The 26,117-nt window shown below is 43.9% G+C and overlaps 1 protein-coding gene across 6 annotated transcripts in view; it reads left to right on the top strand.

Moving 5' to 3' along the window:
- The window catches only part of BLOC1S5 (biogenesis of lysosomal organelles complex 1 subunit 5), a 120,694-nt gene that overhangs the window by 52,372 nt on the left and 42,205 nt on the right, over positions 1-26,117 (top strand). For 2 of the 6 annotated variants that reach the window (XM_073810303.1, XM_073810305.1), the window contains exon 5: positions 1,587-5,924. The exons of 1 other annotated variant lie outside the window; for it this stretch is intronic. In XM_073810303.1, the coding sequence (XP_073666404.1) occupies positions 1,587-1,619 (33 nt within the window). In that variant the 3' untranslated portion in view covers positions 1,620-5,924. Of the gene's footprint in view, positions 1-1,586; positions 5,925-24,301; positions 25,696-26,117 lie in introns of those variants that run through there. 3 more of the 6 variants (XR_012334314.1, XM_073810300.1, XM_073810301.1) reach the window with 3 other exon arrangements.

The following is a 26,117-nucleotide window of genomic DNA, read 5'->3' as shown; positions in this document are numbered from 1 at the left end:
TAGCTCTCTGTTCAAACGCTCCCTCCTCCAAGAGGCCTTCCCTGACCACTCAAGCCTTAAATAGCGCCCTCCCATTGGTATTTAATGTTTCGCTGACTAGAACATAAGCCCATGAAGGCAGGAACCTTGTCTGCCTTATCCATTCTATATTCCCAGTACCTGGCATGTGGGACTTACTCATTGAATGGATGGATGGATGGATAGATATGCTATAGTCTTTGAACCTGTATTTCTTTACACCTGATTTTTTTAAGGTATAATATGAAAGAACTGAGGTATTTCTTAAACTTAATTCTACATTTAGTAATGGATTTTTAAAAATCATTTAAAGATCCTTAAGCTTTTGAATGACAATGCTAGGCATTAGACATTCCATAGAAATAGTTTCCTCTTTATTGAAGTAACATATATAGCACTGCAGCATACTGTTCCAGGGAAAAATAAAATCTCTCTACAGAAACTACTGGAAACTAAAGTTGAATTATAATAGAACTATGGTGTTTCTATTAAAAATATTTAGACTCTAACCAGAAAATGTTTGGTGCTTCTCATTTCATTACCAAACCATCCAAATAATAATCTCTATGAAGAGGAGATAAGATCATTGTATCGTAACTGAATCGGACAGAAGTGTCTGAGAACCACCAGAGGTTCCCAGAGGTGGGATAGTTGAGGGGTAAGAGTGTCCACTACGAGTTCAAATTCCACCTCTGCTACTTATTAGCTAGGTGACCGTGGGCAAGTTACCTAAGCTCTCTGTGCCTCACTGTCCGCATCTGTAAAATATGGGTAGTAAAAGTACCAAAACCTACCTAGTTTGTTCTGAGGATTAACTTCGTTAACTTACGTCATATATTTTAAACAGAGCCTGACGTATAAGTGCTGTATTTAACGTTTGCTTTTATAACAGTTGTATTATCATCACCATCTCTTCTAGATGTCCATTTAGGAACTTACTCTTTGTAATCCACCCATAGAAAGGTTGATAGGTCATGATCATAAGTAGCTTAAGCTTCTTAAAGAGAAGTCCATAGCAGCTCTCTCTTCTTGGAGCACTTAGCTAGATCAGACTGCTTTCTGTGATCCTAAAATACATATTAAAGCCAAAGAAATACTAGTTTTCTAAACCCTTAGATGGCACATCCATACAGCTGGTACCACAAATGATGTCACATGTCAGGAAAACCAGCTAATATATTCCACAGACTCATAGGTACTTCTCAGGATGAAATGTGTTTTACTTCTAGTTCCCAGGCTGGTCTTTGATTTAGACCCAAATGAGAGAAAAATCAAGCCTTTCACATAGGTCTCTGCTGAACCCATTTTGATAGCACTTAATTTATTGGAGTTATTCATTTGCCACATTTAGTAGTATTGGTGAAATTCCTCATTTCTCAAAACAAGTTTTGCTTACACCCTTTCAAAAGCATGTTATTGGGATGTGGGTAGGTTGTCTGGGGCCAGTCTCTTATCTAGAGACCAGATTCAAAAAGTCTGAGTTCAGCGAAGTGACTTAGGCTGCACGCTCTTGTTTTGTTTAATAAGCATGTACGGGTCTGGCTGAAACGCAGTGCTCTCCCCACTAGGAACAATGCCATACACATCATTTCCTGCAATAATGGAGTTGGAAGGCGATTATCTACTCACAAAACAGGCTGAAACAACAGTTCCTGATATTCTTCTCAAATACTTTAACTTCCCAAGGAATCCGGAAAAAATAATTCCATGAGACAGTGTTGTGAATGAAGGTATGACATTTCAGTTTCCTTCACTGGAACCCAGTGACCAGCAGAAATGAATTACTACCCACTTGGCGTTACTGAGAGGGGCTCTGGCTGGGTGAGTTGTCTATCTTTGCTTTGGGACCCCTGTACTTGTGAGAGGATGGCCATGGGTTCCTTTTTGTCCATTTATGGGAACCATCCTAGAGATTACCTGCAGTTTCTGGAACTAATTTTATGACATTGTTTCCTTTTACTCCTAAAGAGAATTTGAGACTTCTGTTTCAGACTTTCTGGACAAGAAATGTATACTTTCTAGCAAGAATGAGGCTACATGTTTTATAGTAGTGTGAGAGCTTTTTAAACCCTGCGGCTCCTTTATCTTAAATATGGGTTGGTAAATATTCATAATAAGAGCCTTCTTCTCTGTGACCCTTAACCATCCAGGCATCGCCCAGGTAGCCTAATGATGTGCATATGGCAGAAAGGAGTGATTAGGATGAAAGGTTTAGACACTGTCTTCTGGAATTTTCATGTGAAGGAAAACTGCAACAAATTATTTCATCAGGGATGCACACATAGGTTTTCTTCACATCCTGAGACGAAATTGGGCACAGTCATTTGGCTGCCAATGTAGGATGCCAATTGTAAAACTCTGAAAACTTCCAGGAGATTGCCTGCTTTGAATTTCATCTGCATATTTGACTTTGTGTTGACATACCCTCCCTACTAAATAAAAGGTATAATATATTGTGTGCAAGTGTCACTGGGAGGGACAGTCAGCAGAATGAAGAGAAACCTGAGACACTGTAATTACCCAGGGAGGTTATAGAAGCTCCGGAAGTTTGTCACAGAAACGTAGACTGTCTTCAGGCCGCTTGTTTGGGTTTCATAAATCCTCTGGCTGCCTGGAAGCTTAGGTATTGATTTAGTGTCTTTTCATTCAGATACATCAAGTCAAAGTGTTTGACATATTTCTCTAAGGAAATAGATAACTTTTTAAAACGTAGTATGAAATTGGCATTTAAAATTGTTTCTTTCTGATTGTATCAGAAATTGGCCAGTTCTTCACAAATAGTGGAAATAGCTAACCTGAGACTTTCTTCCTTTAAGACATCTTTCCCTTTAGCCCGGCCCTTACTTGACAGTGTAGTTGGCACCCTCCATCCGGCTCCTGAAGTCCACATGTCCACACCACCCTCCATCCGGCTCCTGAAGTCCACATGTCCACACTGTGGACTTTCCTTTTGACTCCCACCAGCGCTGTTCAAGTCAAGAGACTCAAATTGAGAAACTGTAGGTGGAAATGGGTCAGATTGTTTTGGTAAAAAGGTAACAGGTAAAACTCAAGGTCTAGCGAAGGGTCCAGGATGAAGCTAAGCCTGACAGGAGGACTTGGGCCCTCACGTGGCGATGGACGGGAAGCAGCCATGTGCAGTTCTGGGACGTGGTTAAGGTAGGCCCTGCGGGTGGAAAAGGGCCAGGCGAGGTCTTGGCACCCTCTTCCTTCTGTGGCGTCTGCTGGGCCGGATTTCAGTGGTCTTAGGCATAGTTCAGGAGCTTACGGAGAATAGACCGTGTCTGGAGCCTTAAGTCAGTTGCCTTGGCTGTTTGGCTCTCGTTCGTATCAGTGGAGTCATTTCTGGCTTCTTATCTTGGCTCACTCCCAGGACTGGCTTAACACAATAGTTAGCCAATTCTATAAATCCCAGTTACCTTCATCGTCTTTCTAACGACCGCAGAGGGAAATCACCAGCTGTGAAAAATCAACACATGGATGGAACACTTAAATCCTAACGGCTGCGGTATATATCTAAGGATGGACGCTATTAATGTTTTCTAGTATCAACATGATTTCCTTGGTAATAGAGCAGTTCAGTAAGATGTATCAGTTAAGTTCCAGTTTGTTCCTCGTTTTCAATTCATTTTTACCCGTCGTGCTGGATAAACAATAGATTAAGAATCTGCATTTACCATGATACCGTTTTTATAAGCACTTGGAAATACAGAATGAAATTTTTCTAAAGCAAAATCTGTCTTAGACTGTATCCAGGGGCTGCATCGCTAATCCAGTCCACATTTATCTCGTTCTTGCGATGTACTTTGCAGAGAACAGGGGATGTAACTGAAGTATATGTGGCTGCTACTTATGAAAGACTTCAGGTGAAAAAACAAAAACTAACTTACATGAAATGGTTGGAAAACAATTTGAAACTAAATTTTAGACCTCTTGGGTTGTACAGGAGGAAGAGACCACGGTGGGCTGACGCAGTTCATTCCGTCTTTCAAGGACCCTTCATGGAAGAGGCAGGATGTAAAAGATGAGGGGAATGTCATTGGACAGAAAAGAGAGAGAGAAACATTTAGAAGCCTCTTTTGGACGCCAGGCTCTTTGATAGTAGCGTCGTATACGTGATCTCATTAATCCTGCTGAGTAGACATTTATATCCCTGTTTATACATGAGAATATTAAGGATTAGAGAGGTTACATAGCTTGCTTAAGCTCATATAACTAGAGGGTTGCTAATGAGTAGCGGTTAAGGTTATTGGCTCTGAATTCCAGGCCTTTTTGAATTTGTATCCCATCCCGTCTGCCGACTGGCTATGCTTAATGTCTGAACTGCAGATTTTTTTTCACCTGTAAACTGGAGACAATAACAACAGCTGCCTCATAGATTTAGTGTGATGAAAAAACTAATGAGACGAAGAACTTGGCGGTTTCTGACACACTGTACCTGCTCAATAAATGTTTTAAAAATATATATAGAAAGAATGTGAGTGAGATTCATACCTACTCTTGTCTGACTCCAAAGCCTATATACCCTGTATTATGTGACCCTGCAGAGGGAGCAGGTAGAAAATTCCAGAGAGGAGAAGAAGTACAAGCAATGTGTCTGCTAAAGAAAGGTGAAGTCCTCTTCATGCCTGACGTAAGGTCGCGTTGGTGAAGTAATGGCACAGCGATGGGATAAATCGGGTGGACGCTGATTCTGTAGGACCTCAGAAGCTGGGCAGAGGGTTGAGGCTGGAGGCCACAGAGATCCCGAAGGCCGGCGAGCTGGCGGATGGGGCTGAGGGTTGGCTCTCAGCAGTGTGGGTGGCAAGGGGGGCAGTTCTGGGACTCCGCTTGTGACGCCACCAAGGAAGGCGTGAGGTCACATGGCCCCGCACTGGGGGAATAAAGAACAGGAAGAAGGGCCACGTGGGAGGATGCTGGCCCGGGTGTCACCACCTCGCACAGCTGGCAGCACAAATGGGGGGCGCTCAGTGCCGCCCTCCCTGCTGGGAGACCCCATCCTGCTGCCAGTGCCCTGGCCCTGGCGTCCCTGCTGTGGACCTGACCTCCCTGATGACCTCCCTGACCTCTCTGACCTCCCTGACCTTCTTCACCTACCTGACCTCTCTGACCTACCAACGCTACAGTCAGCTTTAACTAGAGATGATTTTGTCTTGATTAAGAGAAAAAGTCAACAGTGTTTTATTCTAGATAATCACAAAATTGAATGAATGAGAAAAATATAGTATACCAGAGAGTCCCTTTGAGTATGATCTTTTGCCTTCAGCGAGCTCACGTACTGTTTTGTTTTGTTTGTTTTGTTTTAAGCCTCACATTACTGTTTTAATGCCTACCTGTAATTTATGGAAGATTTAGTAAAGTGACTACACTGCTCAAAAGACCTGACATTTCTAATTTTACATCCCATTTTTTACATTTTCACCAGATAAGTTCAGTTTGAGTACAGTGATGCTCAGCCTTTCCTTAGCAGTGTAGCCGAGTGGTTCTACCTAATAGGTCTTACTACAAAGGTTAATATCTGAAGATAAAAAGAAATCAATGTTTCCTGAGCAAATCCTTTGTTAATTAGACTAAAAGCTGGCATCTGTAGGCACAGGTATTGCTAACATATCAAAGGAGCCCAAGTCTTGCAAATTAATAACTATTGTATGTTCAGCCAGTGGTTGGAATGAAAACATATAAGAATTGTAGTAATAACAGTAATAATTATATCATGTTAGGAAAGAGTATATCCTAATGATTAAGAATATGGGATCCTGGGCTTCCCTGGTGGCGCAGTGGTTGAGAGTCCGCCTGCCGATGCAGGGGACACGGGTTCGTGCCCCGGTCCGGGAAGATCCCACATGCCGCGGAGCGGCTGGGCCTATGAGCCATGGCCGCTGAGCCTGCACGTCCAGAGCCTGTGCTCTGCAACAGGAGAGGCCACAACAGTGAGAGGCCCGTGTACCGCAAAAAAAAAAAAAAAAAGAATATGGGATCCCCAGAGAGTCATGGGGTCGAGTCCTGACCTCACTCCTCTTTAGCTGAATAAACTTTGCATGTCGTATCATAAATCATAGTTTACAGAAAACCTTGCTCACATGTTTATTTATCTGAACCGGTCAGTTCTGGGAGGTAGGCAGGAAATGGGTTAGTATTCTCATCTGACGTAAGAACTGAAGTTCAAAGAGGCATTAAGTAACTTAACTTAATGCCTCTTTGGAAGTTAATTAATGGCAAATCCAAGACTCAAAATCTGGTGCTTTTTTCTCTACATCGTTCAGCTGCACAGACCAAAAACAAGACAGTGAAGGAGCCCCGACTTTCCTGAATATAAGAGCAGGTCCCTCAAAGTGAGAGAGTGGCATGGACGTATATACACTACCAAACGTAAAATAGATAGCTAGTGGGAAGCAGCCGCATAGCACAGGGAGATCAGCTCGGTGCTTTGTGACCACCTAGAGGAGTGGGATGGGGGGGTGGGAGGGAGCGAGACGCAAGAGGGAAGAGATATGGGAACATATGTATATGTATAACTGATTCACTTTGTTATAAAGCAGAAACTAACACACCATTGTAAAGCAATTATACTCCAGTAAAGGTGTTTAAAAAAAAACAAACAGGTCCCTGATAGCAGTAGTTTCTGAGGGCCGGCCCACAGACAGTGATGATGCATGACAGCATTTTCCTGTCTGTGTCATTCAGACTTGAGGGCTGATGGTGAAGTGAGAAAATGTGGGGCAGAGTAGGGAGCTTTAAAGAGTTAAACTTATTCAATTTAAAGGACTGCCTTTTACTCTAAGGTTTCATCTTTCCTACTTCTGGGTGTTAAAATAGTCTTATAAAATGATGACAGAACATAGTAATTTTTTTGTTGTTGTTGTTAACATCTCCACTTGATGTAATAGAACTTTGGCAAAACCATATTGGTTGACAAACTTTGTTTTAGAAATTTTTTGAGTCCAGAATTTGAGAATCAATGCTCTAGCGTGATTGCATTATTTTATGTGTTAAGAGTGTAAGTTTACAGTGTTATTTAGTTATCTACATTAAGCCATAAAATCAGGCACTTGGATTTTTATACACATTGAATTTTCTCTTTCTTTTTTATTGTCTAAGTCAGTGATTCTTAGCTTTTTTGGCAGCAGACCACTTTGAGAATCTGATGAAAACTACGGCTTCCTCTCACTACCCCACCCTCAAAAAGCACACGCACAATTACCAGTGCAAAGTAGTTTGCAAACTTGGCAGTACTGAAAATAAGGAGCCTCTAGGCGGCGCTAGTCTGTTTGATCATATATCCCATTCTGTTTTTTTCATCTTGTTTGTTTTGCTCTGTTAGGTATTAGGGCTTATACAGGGGACGTTGGTTTCACAAGAGACAGGGTAGGGCTTCCCTGGTGGCACAGTGGTTAAGAATCCACCTGCCAAGGCAGGGGACACGGGTTCAAGCCCTGGTCCAGGAAGATCCCACATGCCCCAGAGTAACTAAGCCCGTGCGCCATAACTACTGAGCCCACGAGCCACAACTACTGAAGCCCACGTGCCTAAGCCCGTGCTCCACAACAAGAGAAGCTACCACAGTGAGAAGCCCACGCACTGCAATGAAGAGTAGCCCCTGCTTGGTGCAACTAAAGAAAGCCCGTGTGCAGCAATGAAGACCCAAAAATAAAAAAAAATAAATAAATAAATTTATATATAAATATATAAATTGATATAAAAAAAGAGATAGGGTAGAAGGCTCAGTGTCAGGACCCAGTGTTTATTTGGAGGTCCCTATATCTCGTGTGGTTTTTCAGGTAGAGCTGTCATTTGATGGAAGATAGTAAATATTATTAGATGGTTTTGGCAAGGAAGTGGGGAGCAAGGGTTCTTATATACAGTCGTGATGGTATAAGTTGATGTAATTTCTTTGGAGGGCAATCTGGAAATATCTATCAGCATTTAAAGTGCACATACTTGTATGTGAAGACATGTATACCAAGGTCTTTGTTGGAGCTTTTCATATATGAGTAAACAACTGGAAACATACATATCCATTGGTATGAGACTGGTTATATAAATTATGTATTCAAACTGGAATACGATGCAGCCATGAAAAAGGATGAAGCAGCACTACTGATGATAAAATGGAATGCCCTCCAAAATATATTGTTATGTGAAAATGCATTTTAAAAGGAGGAAATGCACACACACATGGGTTTGGCTGTTTCTGGAGTTTACACAGCAGCTGGTAATAATGACTGGCTTGGAGGTGAGGCCTGGGGAGACAAGGGTCTGCAGTGGGAGAGATACTTACTTTTTCTATATATTGTGGTGCCTGAATAATTTTAACTGGGTCCTGGTATTTTTTAAAAAGCTAGTTTTTTTGTTTTTTAATTAATTAATTAATTTATTTATTTTTTGGCTGTGTTGGGTCTTTGTTTCTGTGCGAGGGCTTTCTCTAGTTGTAGCAAGCAGGGGCCACTGTTCATCGCGGTGCACAGGCCTCTCACTGTCGCGGCCCCTCTTGTTGCGGAGCACAAGGCCCAGACGCACAGGCTCAGTAGTTGTGGCACACGGGCCTAGTTGCTCCATGGCATGTGGGGTCTTCCCAGACCAGGGCTCGAACCCATGTCCCCTGCATTGGCAGGCAGATTCTCAACCACTGTGCCACCAGGGAAGCCCCTAAAAACCTAGTTTTTAAAAAGAACAAATTTTTAAAATCAGTATGCAATATGAGAAAAAGAGATGAAAGGGTATTTACATCAGATGAAATCTGCCTAAATGAAAGGGATGATGCAACACCAACAGACTTTTCTTTTTTTTTTTTTTTTATTATTTGTTTTGCGGTACGCGGGCCTCTCACTGTTGTGGCCTCTCCCGTTGCGGAGCACAGGCTCCGGACGCGCTGGCTCAGCGGCCATGGCTCACGGGCCCAGCCGCTCCACGGCATGTGGGATCTTCCCGGACCGGGGCACGAACCCGTGTCCCCTGCATCGGCAGGCGGACTCTCAACCACTGCACCACCAGGGAAGCCCCAGACTTTTCTTTTTTAAAAATTTTATTGAAGTAGAATTGATTTACAATGTTGCATTAATTTCTGCTGTACAGGAAAGTGATTCAGTTATACATATGTATACATTCTTTTCCATTATGGTTTATCCCAGGATACTGACTATGTATCCCTGTGCTATACAGTAAGACCTGGTTGTTTATCCATCCTGTGTATACTAGGTTGCATCTGTTAATCCCAAACTCCCAATCCACCCCTCCCCCTTGGTAACCACATGTCTGTTCTCTATGTCTGTGAGTCGAACAGACTTTTCTTTTTGCCTCGTTCGCTAATGTAAGAACAGGGGACACCTGATGGAGGTGAGAACTGGTAAATGAGTAAATCAAAGGAAATAGCTTCTCATGCAGCGTGTGGCCAGTGTTAAGGGATTTACCGCCAGAGGCATAGAGTCAAATATTGTGGCTGGAGTTTCTTTTTTTTTTTTGGAAGTCTGGTCACTTCTGTGCAGTCATAACACTGTCGTTACGCAAGAAAAGATAAGGGTAATCAGACCTGGTGGTGCAGGGTGTAAGCTGATCATTGCAAAGGAAGGAATTTCTCCCCAACCTCCCTTCTTTTTTGGCTTCTTCCAGTGCCTCAGAATAAACATTACACAATTGGCTAGGTCTGCTTTGCAGAATGGACAGTACTTCCTCTGAATCATTAGATATCACCCACAGCCAAAGGAAGGATTCCAGACCTGCCAGGGCAGCAAAGCTCGTCATTCTCTTTTTTCTTTTTCTGCACCCAGAGTGATGGGCCCTTCAGCTCGGAATGAAGAGTTTTGGCAGAGCCCTCCTGCTGCTGTCCTGCTCCTTCTTTTTCCAGGAAAGCACAGGCTCAAAGGGAAGGAATGGATTTCGGCTCCCCTTCTGTGGAGCTGGCAATCTCGTATAAACAACAAACCCCAGATGATTGAGGGAGGGACTGAATAGATACTCAGGAAATAATTCATGCTGTTTTCTCTTTCTCTTTCCTTCTGTGGCTCCAGCTAGTAATGAATCCCTCCACCAGGGGGTAGACAGAAGACATAAACTAGTGCTGACCAATCTCATTAAGCCCCGGTTACCTATTGGACATCGTTACAGGTCTCGTTTACCCACATGACTCAAGAAATACTGCACCCATGTACCTCTGTCTTATGTTTTAAGATTGAGAGTAATGTGTATCATCAGGTTGACCTGGATTTGAGCCGGTAAATAGGGTGTAAAATGGAATATCATGTCAGGGTGAGCAAGATAGTTGCACTTAACAAAACCCACTGCCAAAGGCTCCATTCTGTCCCTCCCATGTGATCACGTCAAGGGCAAACCTTCAGGTGTCCAGTCACATGAATAAGAGGACCCTCTCATTAAAGGCATTTCACCCCCATTGTGGAATACAGTTGCAGGCAGACAGAGCATTTGTTCAGTGTGCAGGATGAATGCGTTTCCCTTTTTCTTTCTTTCTTTCTTTCTTTTTTGGCTGTGCCGCATGCCTTGCAGGATCTTAGTTCCCCAGCCGGGGCTCGAACCTGGGTCCCCTGCAGTGGAAGCGCGGATTCCTAACCCCTGGACCGCCAGGGAATTCCCCGCTTGCCTTTTTCAGGGCTTTGCATTGCAGGGCCTTTGCTGTCAGCCAGTAGCTGGATGGTGTCTACACAATTAGTGATCCTGGGCCCACCTGGTGGCCAAACACAGGGGCACGGCGTCTTGTATGTCCTACAGACAAGATTCAAAGCAGTCGGTATCCAAACACCCAAAGCCAGGAGACACTTGTTTCGGTCATTATTCTTTGGCTTAATTACATGCTAGAAAGTTCCAGCTGAACTTTTAAAAGAAGATCTCTCATTATATTTAACTAGAATTCCTTTTTTGCTAGCCAAACCCACTGGCACCATGTGCAATCCCAACTTTCCACCGTTTTAGGAGACTCAGTCCATTTCCAACATTGTCCAATAGAACTTTCTGTGGTGAAGGAAGTGTTATGTATCTGAGCTGTCCAATATGGCAGCCACCAGCCCCCCATGTGAGGACTGAGCACTCAGAGTGTGGCTGGTGTAACCAAGGAACTGGGTGTCTGATCTGATCTGCTTTTCATTGACTAGTAAACAACGATGCCACCCCAGCTTCAGTGTCCCTTAACGTCTGAGCCTATTTGGACATTAGCGTCCTAGCAAATATACAGAAGTGGTGCAGCTATTTTCTTCCTTCCTGGGCAGAGCACTGACTCTCTTTTTTTTGCCATGAAGATTTAAAAGCAATGTTAAGATACTGTTTCTCTGTTTTCACACAGTTTTAGGGAAAGGAGTGCAGTCTTGTCACTGTGCAGAGGCTGCCGTTGTGACTCAGGTGCTGTAACAGGACCTGTGATCCCACCTTACACCGGAATGACAACCTCAGCGAACAGTAGTGAGGCCTCGTTTTCTAAGTGGAATAACCTTGAGTAGAAATCTAAGAATCTAATGTTTGCATGGCCAAGAGCAACATGGGGTACTGGGAAATTCCATCGGTAAGGCAAGCAACTTCTTGGCAGCAGGAACCATGTCTTTTATCTGTTTCCTTCATTCCTAGCATAAATTTTAATAACTGCTTCTCCAATGAGTGACATAGTATGTGAATGAAAAAATGAATATGGCTCAAAAGGGATGCTAGTAACATAACCTCCCAGGAGTCTCTCATTAAAGTCCCCAGCACCCTAGCAGGTATGTTTACTAGCAGAGATGTTATGGAAACACACGATGTAACTAATAATGTTTTGGACTTTTGCAGCAACTGATACAAAACCACTGCAAGCTCCTCTATGACTACTTTGAGTACTGTACAGTTAAATGATAACCTACATTTATAAAATCTATGAGTCCAGAAAAAAGTTCCATTTTCTACAAAACTTTTGTTTCTCTTTGAATGTGTTTTGTACGATGGCCCCTCCTCCGTCCTCCCTTCCTGGCCATTCCTTTTCATCTTGACCTGCATTTTACCATAGCACTGACTGATAGACGTGATGTGGCCCACTGCCTCCCTTCGGTGAATCCTGCTCAGTTTCACCATTATTATGGTCAGTTGCATGAAACTGCTTTGTAGGGACTTCCCTGGTGGTCCAGTGGTTAAGACTCTGCACTTCCACTGCAGGGGGTGCGGGTTCCATCCCTGGTCGGGGAACTAAGATCCCACATACTGAGATCACACACGCTGCTCAGCGCTCGGCCAGAAAAAAAAAAAAATTGCTTTGTAAACTAAAGCACAGGGTAGTTCCATTTGCAGATGGCAAAACAAGAGCCTCGCTTTTCTTTTCTAAGATGCTTCCTTAACAGCGTTCACCGTCTGCATGTTTTTTAAGAGCTGGGCAGCCTGTCTGCTTTCTTCATTGTTCTCATCAAAACAAATCCATCAGTTTCTTCACCTGATCAACCTATTTCTGCCTTTAAGCCTTTTTTTTTTTTTTCAAGTTGTACCTAATGATTGGAATGTCCTATCAAGTCAAGTGCTCTAACCTCATTTCCTTCCTAATATCAACATACTTGAAATTCCAACTCAGAAGTAGACGCTTTCAAACAGCAAACCAGGTTGTTATGGAAGGAAGAACTCAGAGCTCTAGGAAGTGTGATAACTGATCTAAAAAATCTACTTGTGCACTAGCTGGTTGTATGATCTTGGATAAATTACTCACCTTGCCTGGGGTCATTTACTACCTCTGTAATATGGGGAGAAAGAATGATCCCTCCATACTGTAAAGTCTGTGGGATTAAGGTACACTGTCTGCTCCGTTCCATCCTGTCAATCCCACAGTGATGACATGCTCTCTAACAAGTGATGCTGCAAATATATTCTGTAGTGAATTAGAAATAATTGCACACGTCATTTACGTGAAATGTATTGTGTACACTGCTATACTCAGCATAGTACCATGGATGGATAGGCATGTAATATGTGGCGGTGATGAAACATTTTATGATAGAGATTTGCTTCGGTGAAGGGCAGACTCGTCAATTCAGATCAACCCCCCTCAGAGAACAAAAAAATATGTTTTTAGTTGGTTGAATATATGGAGTGCAAACAAGTTAGTGAATAATTATAGTGCCAAGATCAGGGAAAAGAAAATTACAGAGAAATGAGCATTTGGGCCCATTTTTTCCTTAGGGACCTCTGCCTGTTCCATAAGTGGTAGCTGAGAGATTGAAAAGCTGAGCAAAGTTTTTGACAAACTCACAGGACTGGGGATCCAGAAATTGAGTTTGGGGTCCATCATGGCAGCAGGCTGGCATACCTCAAACACTCTAGATTGGAAAGGAGTCAGTATGTACTGAAATAGACCATTCCTCACGGACACTGTAGTTCATCTGTGGATCACCTCAATCCCAGCTTGGATTAAGATCATTGAAACTGCTATAGCCCTAGATGTCTGTTGAGAGCAAATTTATATTCCTCTTTGGAGAAGTATAGCCATCATCCGAGGCCTTAAATTCTCTCTACAACATTTCATATAAAATTTCCATAATTCAGTCAAATATTATCATTCACATAGGAGTTAAGACAATGTGATGAAATCCCAAGAGAGACAATACACAATAGAAATGGACTCACAGGGGATCTGGATAACGACATTATCTTACACAGACTTTAAAATAACTAACTAATATGTTTAAGGAAATAAGGTAGGCTTTCTAGCAGATTAGATACAGCTGAAGCAAGAACTTGTGGAGTGAAAGAAACATCTTAAGAAAATATCCAGAATGAAGCATGGAAAAAATAAAAGTTTAGAAAATACAGAAAAGGGTGAGGGGCAGGGGATATCATGAAAAATGTAACAGTAGGAAACAGTACAGTCTTTCCAATTATTGGCTCTGGGTGAATTGAATACCCACATGGAAAATAAAATGTGGCCCCAACTTCCATACCATGCAAAAAATAATTAATCCCACATGGGCTGCAGGTTTAAATATGAAAGGTAAAATTATAAAGCTTCTAGAAGATAATTTAAGAGCATATTTTCATGAGTTTTGAAGGGAAAGATTTCTTACACAGGATCCCAGAAGTTTAACCATGAATGACAAGGCTTCCTTAAAATCTACAACTTTTGTTTTCAAACAATAACATTAGAAAGTGAAAAGGCAAGCCACAGAGTGGGAGAACATATTTATAACATGTATAACAAGGGATTTGTAGCCAGACAGATTAGTCATGGAGCCCATAAAGAGAATATCCAAATAGCCGATAAACATGAAAAAGTGCCCACTCACATTAGTCACGGGGAAATGCAGATTAAACTAGAGTGCAACGCTATTACACACACACACCAGAATGGCTGCAGGTTAAAGGACGGGCCCCACCAAGTGCTGGTCAAGATGTGAAGAAATAGGAATTTATATATTGCAGGTAGGAGTATAAACTGGCACATTCTGGAAAGACTTGGGCATTATCTACCAAAACTGAACACAGATCTGCTCAAAGACCTAGCAAGTCCATTCCCAACAGAACTGTGAGCCCAGGTGTACCGTAAGACACACACAGGACTATTTATCAGAGCATGGTTTGTAAGACACCAAACTGGAAGGAACCCAAATAAACATCAACAGAATGGGTACATAAACTGTGGTCTATGTTCATGCAGTGAGGTAATATACTGCCCCCCAGATGAACTAACTCAGCTACATATAATAGTGTGGATGGACCTCAAAACGTAATGTGAGTGAAACAAGCTAAATATAAAATTATATACACGATACGACTCCATTGATATCATGTTCAAAACAGTAAAACTAATACCTGGTGGTGATAGAAGTCGAAATAGTGGTATCCTTGGGGAGGTGGGAGAATGTAGGGATTGGGGCTTGTGGGGTGGCGGTAATGTTCTAATTCTTGACCGGGTGATAGTCATGCAGGACTGTTCTCTCTGGATGATTCACTGAGCTGTACACTTTTAAAAGATAAAACCCTATGATTGTGTTTATTCAAACTAGGATTTATCATTTGCTGAACTCTAGGCTAAATGCTAGAATTGGAAAGGTGACTTGGAGACAGAGTCGGGTGTCCTGGAATTTGGAGTCTAGCTGTGGACTCGGGATTGCCTTCTGTCAGGAGTCGACATATGCATTGGGTCTTAAAGTGTGATCAGCTTTTCAACAAATGAAGGAGACGGTTAAGGACGTTCTACGTAGAAAGGGTGAACGTAAGCAACGTTTAAAAGTGCAGGCATGATGGACATATATATACACTACCACACGTAAAATAGACAGCTAGTGGGAAGCAGCCGCATAGCACAGGGAGATCAGCTCGGTGCTCTGTGACCACCTAGAGGGGTGGGATAGGGAGGGTGGGAGGGAGGGAGACGCAAGAGGGAAGAGATGTGGGGATATATATATATGTATAACTGATTCACTTTGTTATAAAGCAGAAACTAACACACCATTGTAAAGCAATTACACTCCAATAAAGATGTTAAAAAATAAACTTTATATGGAGACACACACACAAATAATATAAAATCCTGAAAAAAAAAAGTGCAGGCACGTTCACTCAGCCACTGAAAAGATAATGAGAAAAACCCATACGTGTTCAGTGTTGCATCAGTGCTGACGGCTGATGAGAACGCCAGGAGGATGGTCTGCTGCCAGTGGGAATGAGGAAGGACGAGAGAGGGAGAAGTGTCCCATGTTGATCTTCAGTCGTAAAGAAGAGTGGACTGACTTTATTTACTTGGTAGTAGCCAAGCACCGACAGAAGTAAATATTGAAAATAAAAATTGTGCATATCTTTAGGGGAAAATGCAGGGGCTCCTGTGCCCCTGTTTACGCTCTGCCCTCCAGTGCTGATGAGGCTCCCGGGGCACAGCAAGAAACACGTGTGCCCCACGGATTTATGGTTTTCTCTCTGGTCCCACCACTCACGCCACCACCGCCACCCCACCTGTGGGCCGGCATGTGCCCCAGCTGATTCTCCAAGTGGGCGGGCAGCTCTTCCCTAAGCTGACGCCTCAGCAGCGCCCAGGTCCTATTTTGTGCGTCCCTCGGCTGTGCATTTCACACAGGGTGGTCATCTACCCTGCATCTGTCTCACATTCATGTCCTTATCCCTCCGCCTGGCACAGCGGCTGGTGTGCCGCTGGTGTACCCCGTGGTGCTGAACAAATGTTTGTTGAAACGACATTAAATAAAAGCCCAGGTGGTGAGTGGCCCTAATATTGCAGCTGTGGCATTAGGAGAGCTTATCTTGAGCCCCGATAGGGTGTGGACTGACGGGAGGGCTCACCATACAAATAAAGACACTTTGGAGTGAGAAAAATGGTATTATGAATACATATGCCAGGGTCAACCCAGGATTTTCTGGAGGAAACTGAGAGATTTGGTCACCCTCATATGACGGTACCACTAGAGGGTGACATGAGGTGTCCCTGAGTCCCTCAAGGAAGTCCCATCTCTCCTGTGATCCCAATCCTGTGTGACACCACTCTTGTCCATCCTAGACCTCTGAGAGGAAGGTGGTCCTGGGACTAGAGCAGGCTTCGTCCCCCTGCATGTCCTCACGAGTTCCACTTGTGACACGCCACACCTTCAAGGTTGAACGCTCATCTCCCACGGGCCCACGGGGTTCCTGCTGAGTCTCTGAAGCCTGGTGTTTGGCCCCCGTGTGACACGTGCAGAGGCCAAGAGGTGCTTGGTCCCTGTGGCCAGCGATGGAATCCAGCATCGTGCCGTGTTTGTAGGGACACGCGACGTGCACCCACTCTGCCCTGTGCTTCTGCCTCAGAGACAGAGCCTTCCCCAGAGCAAGGGTTCCTGCGTGCCGTTTTTATCTCACCACAGGCACTTCCGAGGCCACAGTCAGGATGGTTTCGCTGATTTCAGGGGGATCAGTCCAGGAGACAGTAAACGTCTTGATAGACTGAGGACTTCCTAGAATATGGGGTCCGACCAAAGGGGAGATGAATGACGAAGATATAAATTCGCCATGGAAGAAAACAGCACTCCCCAGCACCAAAAAATACTTTCCGTGCTATGTAAGTAACGCACAAACATTACAGCCAATTCGCACTTGATACACGATGAACTTCCCCATTTCTCCGATAGGAAGGCTGTGAAGCGAGATAAAGCAGAGGCACGCTGTGGAGGACAAACATCTCGGCATCCAGTAAACCTCCACGTGTTTCTTTTTCTGTTTTCAAGACTGGTTGCTATTTCCTCCGTGCCCCTTGTTTATTAGTGTATTGACTCATCCAGAGTCGAGCTCCCTGTTTCCACACCAGAGAGACGGAGTCGCACATCTGCCAAGCAGAGCCGGCAAGAGATAACAGCCAGCAACAACAATGGTCTTCCTCAGCCTGTCGGCCAAAAAAACTTCTGGCAGAGCGGGCTGAGAATAACTTATCACCGGTGCCTGTTCTGGAAGCACGGAGTAGTTGTTTGCCAGACAGAGATAACAGGCAGGATGCGACCAAGAGCCAGAATCGCCCTGGAAGTCGGGGCTCCACCTGGCAGACGCTGAAGAGGAAAGAGGGATAGAGCAGCCAGTTAGCACATGGTTTCCTGGTGCCGGGACCCGGCCGTCAACACGTGCCAGTGTTCCTAAGTCAGCCAGAAGGATTGAGTTCATTCCTGAGTCCTGTAAAGGATCCTTAATGGTTTATGCTGCAGGGAGGAATTTCCAGAGATGTGATTTTTTTAAAAAACCACCACCAACAAAAAAACTATTAATGCAAGCAACTCATCTGAAAGAGAGAATCTGTTCATTTTCAGTTGCTTTGGTTAAAAACTACATGATGGTGTGATGAGATGAGTGTTTGATTGTCTTACAAATCACCCTCTCCGTGTCTGACACATCCTTCATTCTCAAGGGGTGGCTTTGATTACCTAGAGATGTAGTTGAGGGTTTCTAGGAGGCTGGACCTGCTTATCCTGAGCTGCCGGAAGGGCATCTGAAACTAGACTCACCTCCCTTGTTGTTAAATGTCGGGATGGTACACGTTGCTCTGCAGGCTGTTTCAGCTTCAGAGGTTAGATGCACGAAGTGGCACCACCCTTGCCAGTTTCTGTTGTCAATTTCTGATGAAAATTTCCTTCCTTGTCTCCCAGAGCTTTTTAGAGTGATAATTAAAACAGCAATAAAGGAATGATTGTTTTAGTAATAAGTTCAACACTGTACTGTAAATCACTTAAACTACAAGTCCTGTGTAGCGTGAGAGTGCCAATAAGCTTTATTCATTTGAGAGAGGGCAGTGGAGAGCAAGGCATCTGAGTTCTCTTTCAAAGTCACAGAGCTTGTTCTTCAACAAGGACTCAAAAGCAGATGTCAGAGCTGCGTTATAGGAGTCTTGATACATAATTGATATTTACAGAGTGATTCAAGATTCCAACGTGAAAGCTCCCTTGTCAATGGTAAGTAACTTAATGACACTGTCTGTAAATATAGTATACTCTTTCCCCTCACCTAACACCCACTCTTGTTCTGTCAGTTACTGTAAACTAATCAGCATCATCTCCAGGGGTTGTGCTAGGTCACCTAAAAATATCCCTCTGGATTTTACAGCACTCCTTTCTTCTTAATATGTGGATGGGTTTGTTTTTGTACGTTGGTCATTTAAATCCCCTGAAGAGAGGGATCTCAGAGTAGGAGTCTTACCTCAATGAAAGCCATGTTTCCTGGCTCCTCTGCAAAATATTTTCAGTAAGATTTTGGCAGGTGAAGATAAGGTTTAGCTACAGATTGCTTCGGTTTGGGTAAGGACCACACATCTTTTTTTTTTTTTTAGGTAATTTTTTAAAAATTTATCTTTTTAACATCTTTATTGGAGTATAATTGCTTTACAATGTTGTGTTAGTTTCTGCTGTATAACAGAGTGAATCAGCCATGTGTATACATATATCCCCATATCCCCTTCTCTTGCGTCTAGGACCACACATCTTGGTTGAAGCATTTTTGTCATTAGCCTGTTGGTCTGTTTAAGATTGTGGTTAGCTATCTGATATCAATAGCAGTGCATTTCTTGCACTGGGCATTTCACTAACTTCATATAGATAACTCAGAAATGTCAAGGTCAGAAAGGTGTAGCACTGACTGACTTGTTAGGAGGGGATTTCAGTGCACAGAGCCCTAAAAAGAGAATTCTGAATCTTATGGCTCTACCTCCCTTGGGCCGGCCACCTGGAGGGCAGGTGGGAAAGGAGGTAGCAATCCAGAAGCCCTAGGGCTGTCTTCTGAGTCATCTTCTCCATATAGAAAAATAGGACCTAGTGGGGAAATGATACCTGCTCCCTCCATGGAAGGCCTGCAGTTTATGTGTGTATATGAGACAAAGCTGGTTTCTGTCAGTACAGAAGATACTAACGGGTAATTGGTGAAGAATTATTTTCCAAAATTCAGTTAATGTGATAAGTTAATTTTTCTTTGATTTTCAGAATGCTTGTAATGGAGTGAAATAGGCCCTTGTTTTATCTCAGCCACATCATCCCCCATCTAGACAGTTTTTTTTAATAAACAATTATGTTTTGAGACAGTAATATTTTAGAACAGAAAATGGATAAGGGAAAAGTGATGACACTGAACACCTTTAAGGCAAATCATCTGAAAGTTAAAGGGAAGCAAAGACAATCCTAATTACTACTATATTGCCACATTTTCTCAAATCTGAGATGCACTTGATTATTTTCTTACATATTACATTTCTGAAATGAATAGCATCTTACAGTGGATCTCTGTATTTAATGTGACGGTGTTACTTTCCTTCCCCATCTCCCCCAAAGTCTGTTACAAACTCATCATCTTAAAAATCAGTGGCATCCTAACATTAATGGAATAAAGAGGCCCAGAATTAAGCAGAGATAAATTTTCCTATTTCCTCAGAGTCTGTCATTTTACATATTAAAGTTGGAAGATTAAGTTTTTTCCTTTCTGATTTCCTGATTGTCCTCAGTGGAGTGTCCCATATGAGGGTGATCGTCTTAACTCTGTATTTCTTGGATAAAATGTATGCAAAATCATCACCCATTGCGACATTTAGTATTTCTTAATTATTGTCAGTTAATGGCTCAGAATGGTGAGAGAGAAAATATAAAATTCAGTAACGTTTCCATTTGGAGCTGGGCTTCTAAAAATCCCTGGACACCTTCACAACCGTTGTGTAATACATGCGGCAACTCGGACATGCTCTGTTTGCACGCCAAGCGTGCGTCCTGCAACACAGTCTGACACCAGCTACCTGGAGTGAGTGTCACACTCCACAGGGTTAAGGGCTCAGTCTCTCAAGCCTGCCCTCTCTTCTGACACCAACCCCAAGTCTCAGGCACCTGCGATTCTGACAGACTGGCAATAAATGTAAAGGGTTCCCCTAGAATAAGTCATAGAACGCAGGAAAGCACTGTACTTATGATTACAGTTTTATTATAAGGGATACAAATGGAAGAGACACCCAGGGCCAGGTCTGGGAGGGTCTTAGACACAGAGCCTTTGTGCCTCTCCACGTGGAATCTGGGTGGGCCCCCTCCCTGCACATCAGGGTGTTCACCAACCAGGAAGCCCCAGGGTTTAGGGGGTGGTCTTCTTAAGTAGGTGCGATTGATTAAATCATTGGCCACATGATTGAACTCCATCTCCAGTCCCCCTTCCTGGAGGTTGAGCTGGTTCTCAGTTCCAACCCTCTGATCAAGTGATTGGTCCTTCCGCAACCTGAAGCTCTCTAGGGACCCCCCCTTGAGTCATCTCATTAGCATAACAAAGACACTTCTGTCACTCTGGAAATTTCAAGGATTTCTGGATCTCTGGGCCAGGAACTAGGGACAAAGACCATATGTATATATTCTGGTACCACGGGGCATGGTCCAGATTCTGTATAAGGTTCTAGCTTGTGTCTCTAGCTCTGTCCTTCTCACTGGCTTACTTACATTCCACTGCAGGCTCCTCAGGATGTCCTCCTGCCATTTGCAGCTCAGCAAATTCCAAATTATGCTTAGCTTCATCCCCTGGATTAGCTTGTCCTAAATCCCCCATCATGGTTTATAGAAACCACTGTCCTGTGCGTTGAAACTCCAAGTTTCGGGTTCATCCTCGACTCTCTCTGGTTATTAAGATTTTCTGTTAAGTCTTGTCCGATCCCATTGTTTAGGTCACTTTACAGCTTTTTTTGAACATAGGCTCCCTGATAATGTGTTAAAAGATCCAAAAGTGAACAAGTCATGAGAACCCAGACCGTGTTAAACTCCACACACTTCCTCACTTTGTCTTTTGCCCCAGAGATGCCGGGAGGTCCCCTCTGGTTGAGAATTTCGGGGCTAGATTATAGCCGGATCACAGTCATCCTCAGCCCTTCAGAATCAAAGGTCATCAGTCATGTTCCAAGGGAACCTCCTCCCTGTGCCCTTGACCACACTGCCGCTAGGTATCTCTCAAGGCAGGTTTGGGGACTGAACCCTGAGGTGGGGCTGGGTGGCTTGGGAGTGGCAGGGAGAGCTGGCAAGCAGTAGGTGATTGTAGGTTGCAAACAGACTAATCTCAATTTTCCTTTCCTTTTCCTTGGTATTTCTATTTTATACATCCCACCAATCAAAATTTCCTACCCCACTTCTTTAGTGCATCCATTCATTCACTTGATCGTTCACTGATTCACTCGTCCCCGATCTCTTGAGCACTTCCTCTAGGCCAGGCACTGTTCTAGCATCAGGATAGAGCAGCATTTAACAAAGCACAGCCCCTTCCCTCTGGGAGATCCCAGTCTGGTGGTAGGAGAGGTAAGTAGACGGATATACAAGAGAATTTCAAGATGTGCTAAGTGCTATGAAAACAGTATTAAACTAGGCTAACATGATAGAGAGTGCTGGGGGGACGGGTGGTTGGGTGCTCAGGGAGGATTCTAGGATTACACTGCGCAGAAGCCAGGGAAGTGTGGTAGTTGAGAACATGGGATTTGGAGGCGAACAGACCTGTTTCAGGACCACAAAGGACCACTTGCCCGTAACTCTGAAGTTAGAGAAATTGGGCCCAACTTTGTTCAGCTTGATTGGCTCCTGGTTCCCATGAGGGAAGCTCTGTGCTTTGAGGGAGCCCAGCATTCTTTCCTGGAGGCTCAGTGTGATAAGGCCACACAATCGGGTTGCTGTGTCCTCCTGCGTCCCCTTCCTTACTGTCCCTAAGAGAGCCTCCAGGGGCCCATACTGGCTCCCTACTAAAGTGAGGGCTCAGGAATGAACCTCTCCGCTTCTGCTCCTTCAGATTCCGTGGCCCCCCTCCCTCGCTCCATAAATAAACCTTCCTTCTGTTTATCTAGGGTGGTGAGTCTCTATTTCCACACAAGGCCGCAGTCAGCCTCAGGGCCCTCCTTGAGGTCTTCTGCATTCAGGGGTCTTGGTAGGGAGCACCCCTCTTGGGATTAATAGGAACCGGCAGGGCAGTGACAGTGAAATGTGAAGAATGTTTGGGGGTGGGGAGCGCCCTGCAAGGCCCGTGGTGCTTTTCCACAGGCAGGCAGCCCCCGGATGACTGAATGCCTTATTATTAAATCATGCAGGGGGGAAAAAGTCACTTTTGGCCTGAAACCAAATATGGGAACTTTCAACACCAAAGGCAACTTTCTCAGAATGTTTTATAAGGAGCTCTGTTTGAAGTCTCAAGTCAATGTAATATCCAGCTCAAAGATACACTTCTGTTGTAGTTCTTAATCATAACTCACTTGAAATAACAGGTATGTCAGTTTCCAGTCGTCTGCTCTGATTCATCAGGACAATGCTGTATTTCATCCAAATTAATGTAATAGATTATAAAATACCTTTTTATCTATACTTGTACCCAGAAGGTCTGGAAATTCATTCTGCCTCCCTATTCTTTTCCTTCTACCCAGTCCATGCCCACTATGCACCCACATCCCTCTGCATGGCCTGGTAAGGATCTCTCGCTTTTTCTCCATCTCATTCTGATCTCTGAGCAATAGAAGTAGAAGGAAACAGAAATTAAAAGAGCTTTTCTCATAGAACTACCATACGACCCAGCAATCCCACTACTGGGCATATACCCTGAGAAAACCATAATTCAAAAAACGTCATGTACCACAATGTTCATTGCAGCTCTATTTACAATAGCCAGGACATGGAAGCAACCTAAATGTCCATCACCAGATGAATGGATAAGGAAGATGTGGCACATATATACAATGGAATATTACTCAGCCATAAAAAGAAATGAAATTGAGTTATTTGTAGTGAGGTGGATGGACCTAGAGTCTGTCATACAGAGTGAAGTAAGCCAGAAAGAGAAAAACAAATACCGTATGCTAACCCATATATATGGAATCTAAAAAAAAAAGATGGTTCTGAAGAACCTAAGTGCAGGACAGGAATAAAGATGCAGACGTAGAGAATGGACTTGAGGACATGGGAAGGGGAAGGGGTAAGCTGGGACGAAGTGAGATAGTGGCATGGACTAATATATACTACCAAATGTAAAATAAATAGCTAGTGGGAAGCAGCTGCATAGCACAGGGAGATCAGCTCCGTGGTTTGCGTCCACCTAGAGGGGTGGGATAGGGAGGGTGGGAGGGAGGGAGACGCAAGAGGGAAGAGATATGGGAACATATGTATATGTATAACTGATTCACTTTGTTATAAAGTGGAAAGTAACACACCATTGTAAAGAATTATACTCCAATAAAAACGTTAGGAATAAATAAGTAAAAGTCTAAAAACAGAAAAATAAATAAATAAGTGAAAGAGCTTTCTCACTGATGTTTCCTAGGGATAAAGTGGAGTGTTTCCCCTTCTAGCTACTGCTGAATTGATGGCCGTGCCCTGTGTGAATCCACAGAGAGAGAAAGTCAGCAGAGGAATTGAGTCCAAACCAGAACACTGGTATCCACCTAGCTATACTAGAGCCGATTTTGTAAAGACTTCATTAAATATCAGGAAAAGCCTGCTCACGGGTAATTAAATTTAAAGCTGCCCAGAAGACTGCATTACATTCAAGAGCATAAGTGGTAGCGGTGCTCCAGGTAGAAACAAACAAGCCAGCAATTCCCAAGACCTCTCTGTCAACAGCGCCTTAAGCCTCTGAGAATGCAGAGGCCTCTGGGGTTCATTAGCTCCTGAAGCTCTGTCCCAGTACTGGATGGCCCTCACTGTTAGACCGTTTTCTCTTATTGAACTGAAATTTCTCTCTGCCCACTGGAAATAGCTCTGCATCTGGGGAGAAGGGAAGGGACGTACAGAAAAGGTCCAATTTTTCTTTTGGGTTGAAAACACCCTTCTATCTTATCTCTGGGTTAAACAAACACATGGATTTAAGGAAATGATTTTCTTTCTTTCTTTTTGTTTCTTAGCCACCCTGCGAGGCTTGTGGGATCTTAGTTCCCCGACCAAGGATCGAACCCCAACCCTCGGCAGTGAAAGCGCCGAATCCTACCACCTGCACCACCAGGGAATTCCCAGGGAATAATTTTCACATGAAGTTTCTTCAGGTCCCCTCAGCAACTTGCTTTTCCTCCTCCTGAATTTTTGGAAGTTGTCTCTGTGTCTCTCACACTGTCGCATCCTAAACCCCTTCCTTCAGTGTGCTCTCTCCTCCCATCGTGACCTTTTCCCCTGATGAAACCTGGGATGGTATCCACCACATGCTACCCCAACCTTTTAAATTTGCTTTTATGGCTCTACTCTCTATAAAAACAACCACTTATGTTCCTAAAAACATGTGGAATGTGTGTGAATGTGTGTGAATGGGAATATATATTCTTGGTGTTACTGGTAATTCACACGTATTTCTGTGTCTATGCAGCCTGGGAAAGGCGGCTATGTGGAAAACAGACAGAACACTCATCCGAAGGTCCTGTGACACTAATAATAGCATTTTGTGTTTACACTGAGTATTATTTGATAACGGCCACTGTTCTAAAAGCTTTACATGGATTCTCTCATGTACCTTAACCCTCAAAAACTTACCAGGTAGATGAAGAGAAGGCTTAGGAAGATTACCTAACTCATCCAAGCTTCACAGGCTGGTAGAGCCAGGAATCAATCCACCCTCATGCCGACTGCGGTATCCTCCAGCCACCTCTGTGGTGTTTGTCAGTATCCGATAAATACTCATAGGTTGCATTCATCAAAACCTAACCCAATTTTGCCCTTTTTTTTTTTTTTTTTTTTGCGTTACGCGGGCCTCTCCCTGCTGTGGGCTCTCCTGTTGCGGAGCACAGGCTCCGGACGCGCAGGCTCAGCGGCCATGGCTCACGGGCCCAGCCGCTCCGCGGCATGTGGGATCTTCCCGGACCGGGGCACGAACCCGCGTCCCCTGCATCGGCAGGCGGACTCTCAACCACTGCGCCACCAGGGAAGCCCAGAACTTCATCCATTTTATGGCTGGGTTGTCTGTTCATTATTTTTCTGCACCTTCCACTTGTGGACAGCAACTGTGTCTTGTCTCTAAATGAATGAATACCTAGAAGACCCTGAAATATTTGCAGAAAGACTAGTGCAATACCACGCATAGGCACTTTAACTGAAGGTATGTATTTGTTTCACTGTCTAAAATATTTAGCTTTATTAATCTGTCTCAGTGTTCCAGGCTATAGAAGTAAACTCCAGTCCTTCCCGCCCAGCCCCTGCCCTTCCTCCTTAGTGGGACAGCATGTTTGGGGTGGGAGCGGGTGGAGGGTGGGAACAGGAGAGGGATGGTATCCCATAGACCAGACTCCACTGCAGCCTGGAGTGAGACACTTCATGACTTCTCACTTTTGTGTTCCTGGTTCATTTGATGTCTTGATTCTTGGTCTTGGGGCTGTTTCTGCTTTGCTCTGACAGTTCACCTGAGAACCTGGCCCCCGTGGTACCTCTGCGGGGCTCCTGGTGCCCCAGGTTCCCGGGCAGCCCCCCACTGCGTCCGCATTGCTCAAAACAGTCTGCAGTGCCCGCTTCCCTTCCTAGAGCATAGACGTCTGACATCTGAATGTTAGGTTTCATTTTCTGGGGACTCCCGTTTGCATTCCATTTTAATGTGCCCTAATTTTTCCTTGTCTTCCATCTGAGAGGATATTCTTTCTCTCTTGGGTGAATTACTTTCTCGTTTACGTGAGGGGTCTGCAAAGGATGGCAATATCGTATGTCTTAGAATTGCTCTAAATATGACATTCTGAAATACAGACT

This window comes from Tursiops truncatus, chromosome 10 (assembly GCF_011762595.2).
Source record: "Tursiops truncatus isolate mTurTru1 chromosome 10, mTurTru1.mat.Y, whole genome shotgun sequence".
Taxonomy (NCBI): domain Eukaryota; kingdom Metazoa; phylum Chordata; class Mammalia; order Artiodactyla; family Delphinidae; genus Tursiops; species Tursiops truncatus.
The sequence above is the reverse complement of the archived record's forward strand: the minus strand, read 5'-3'. Positions and strand labels throughout refer to the sequence as shown.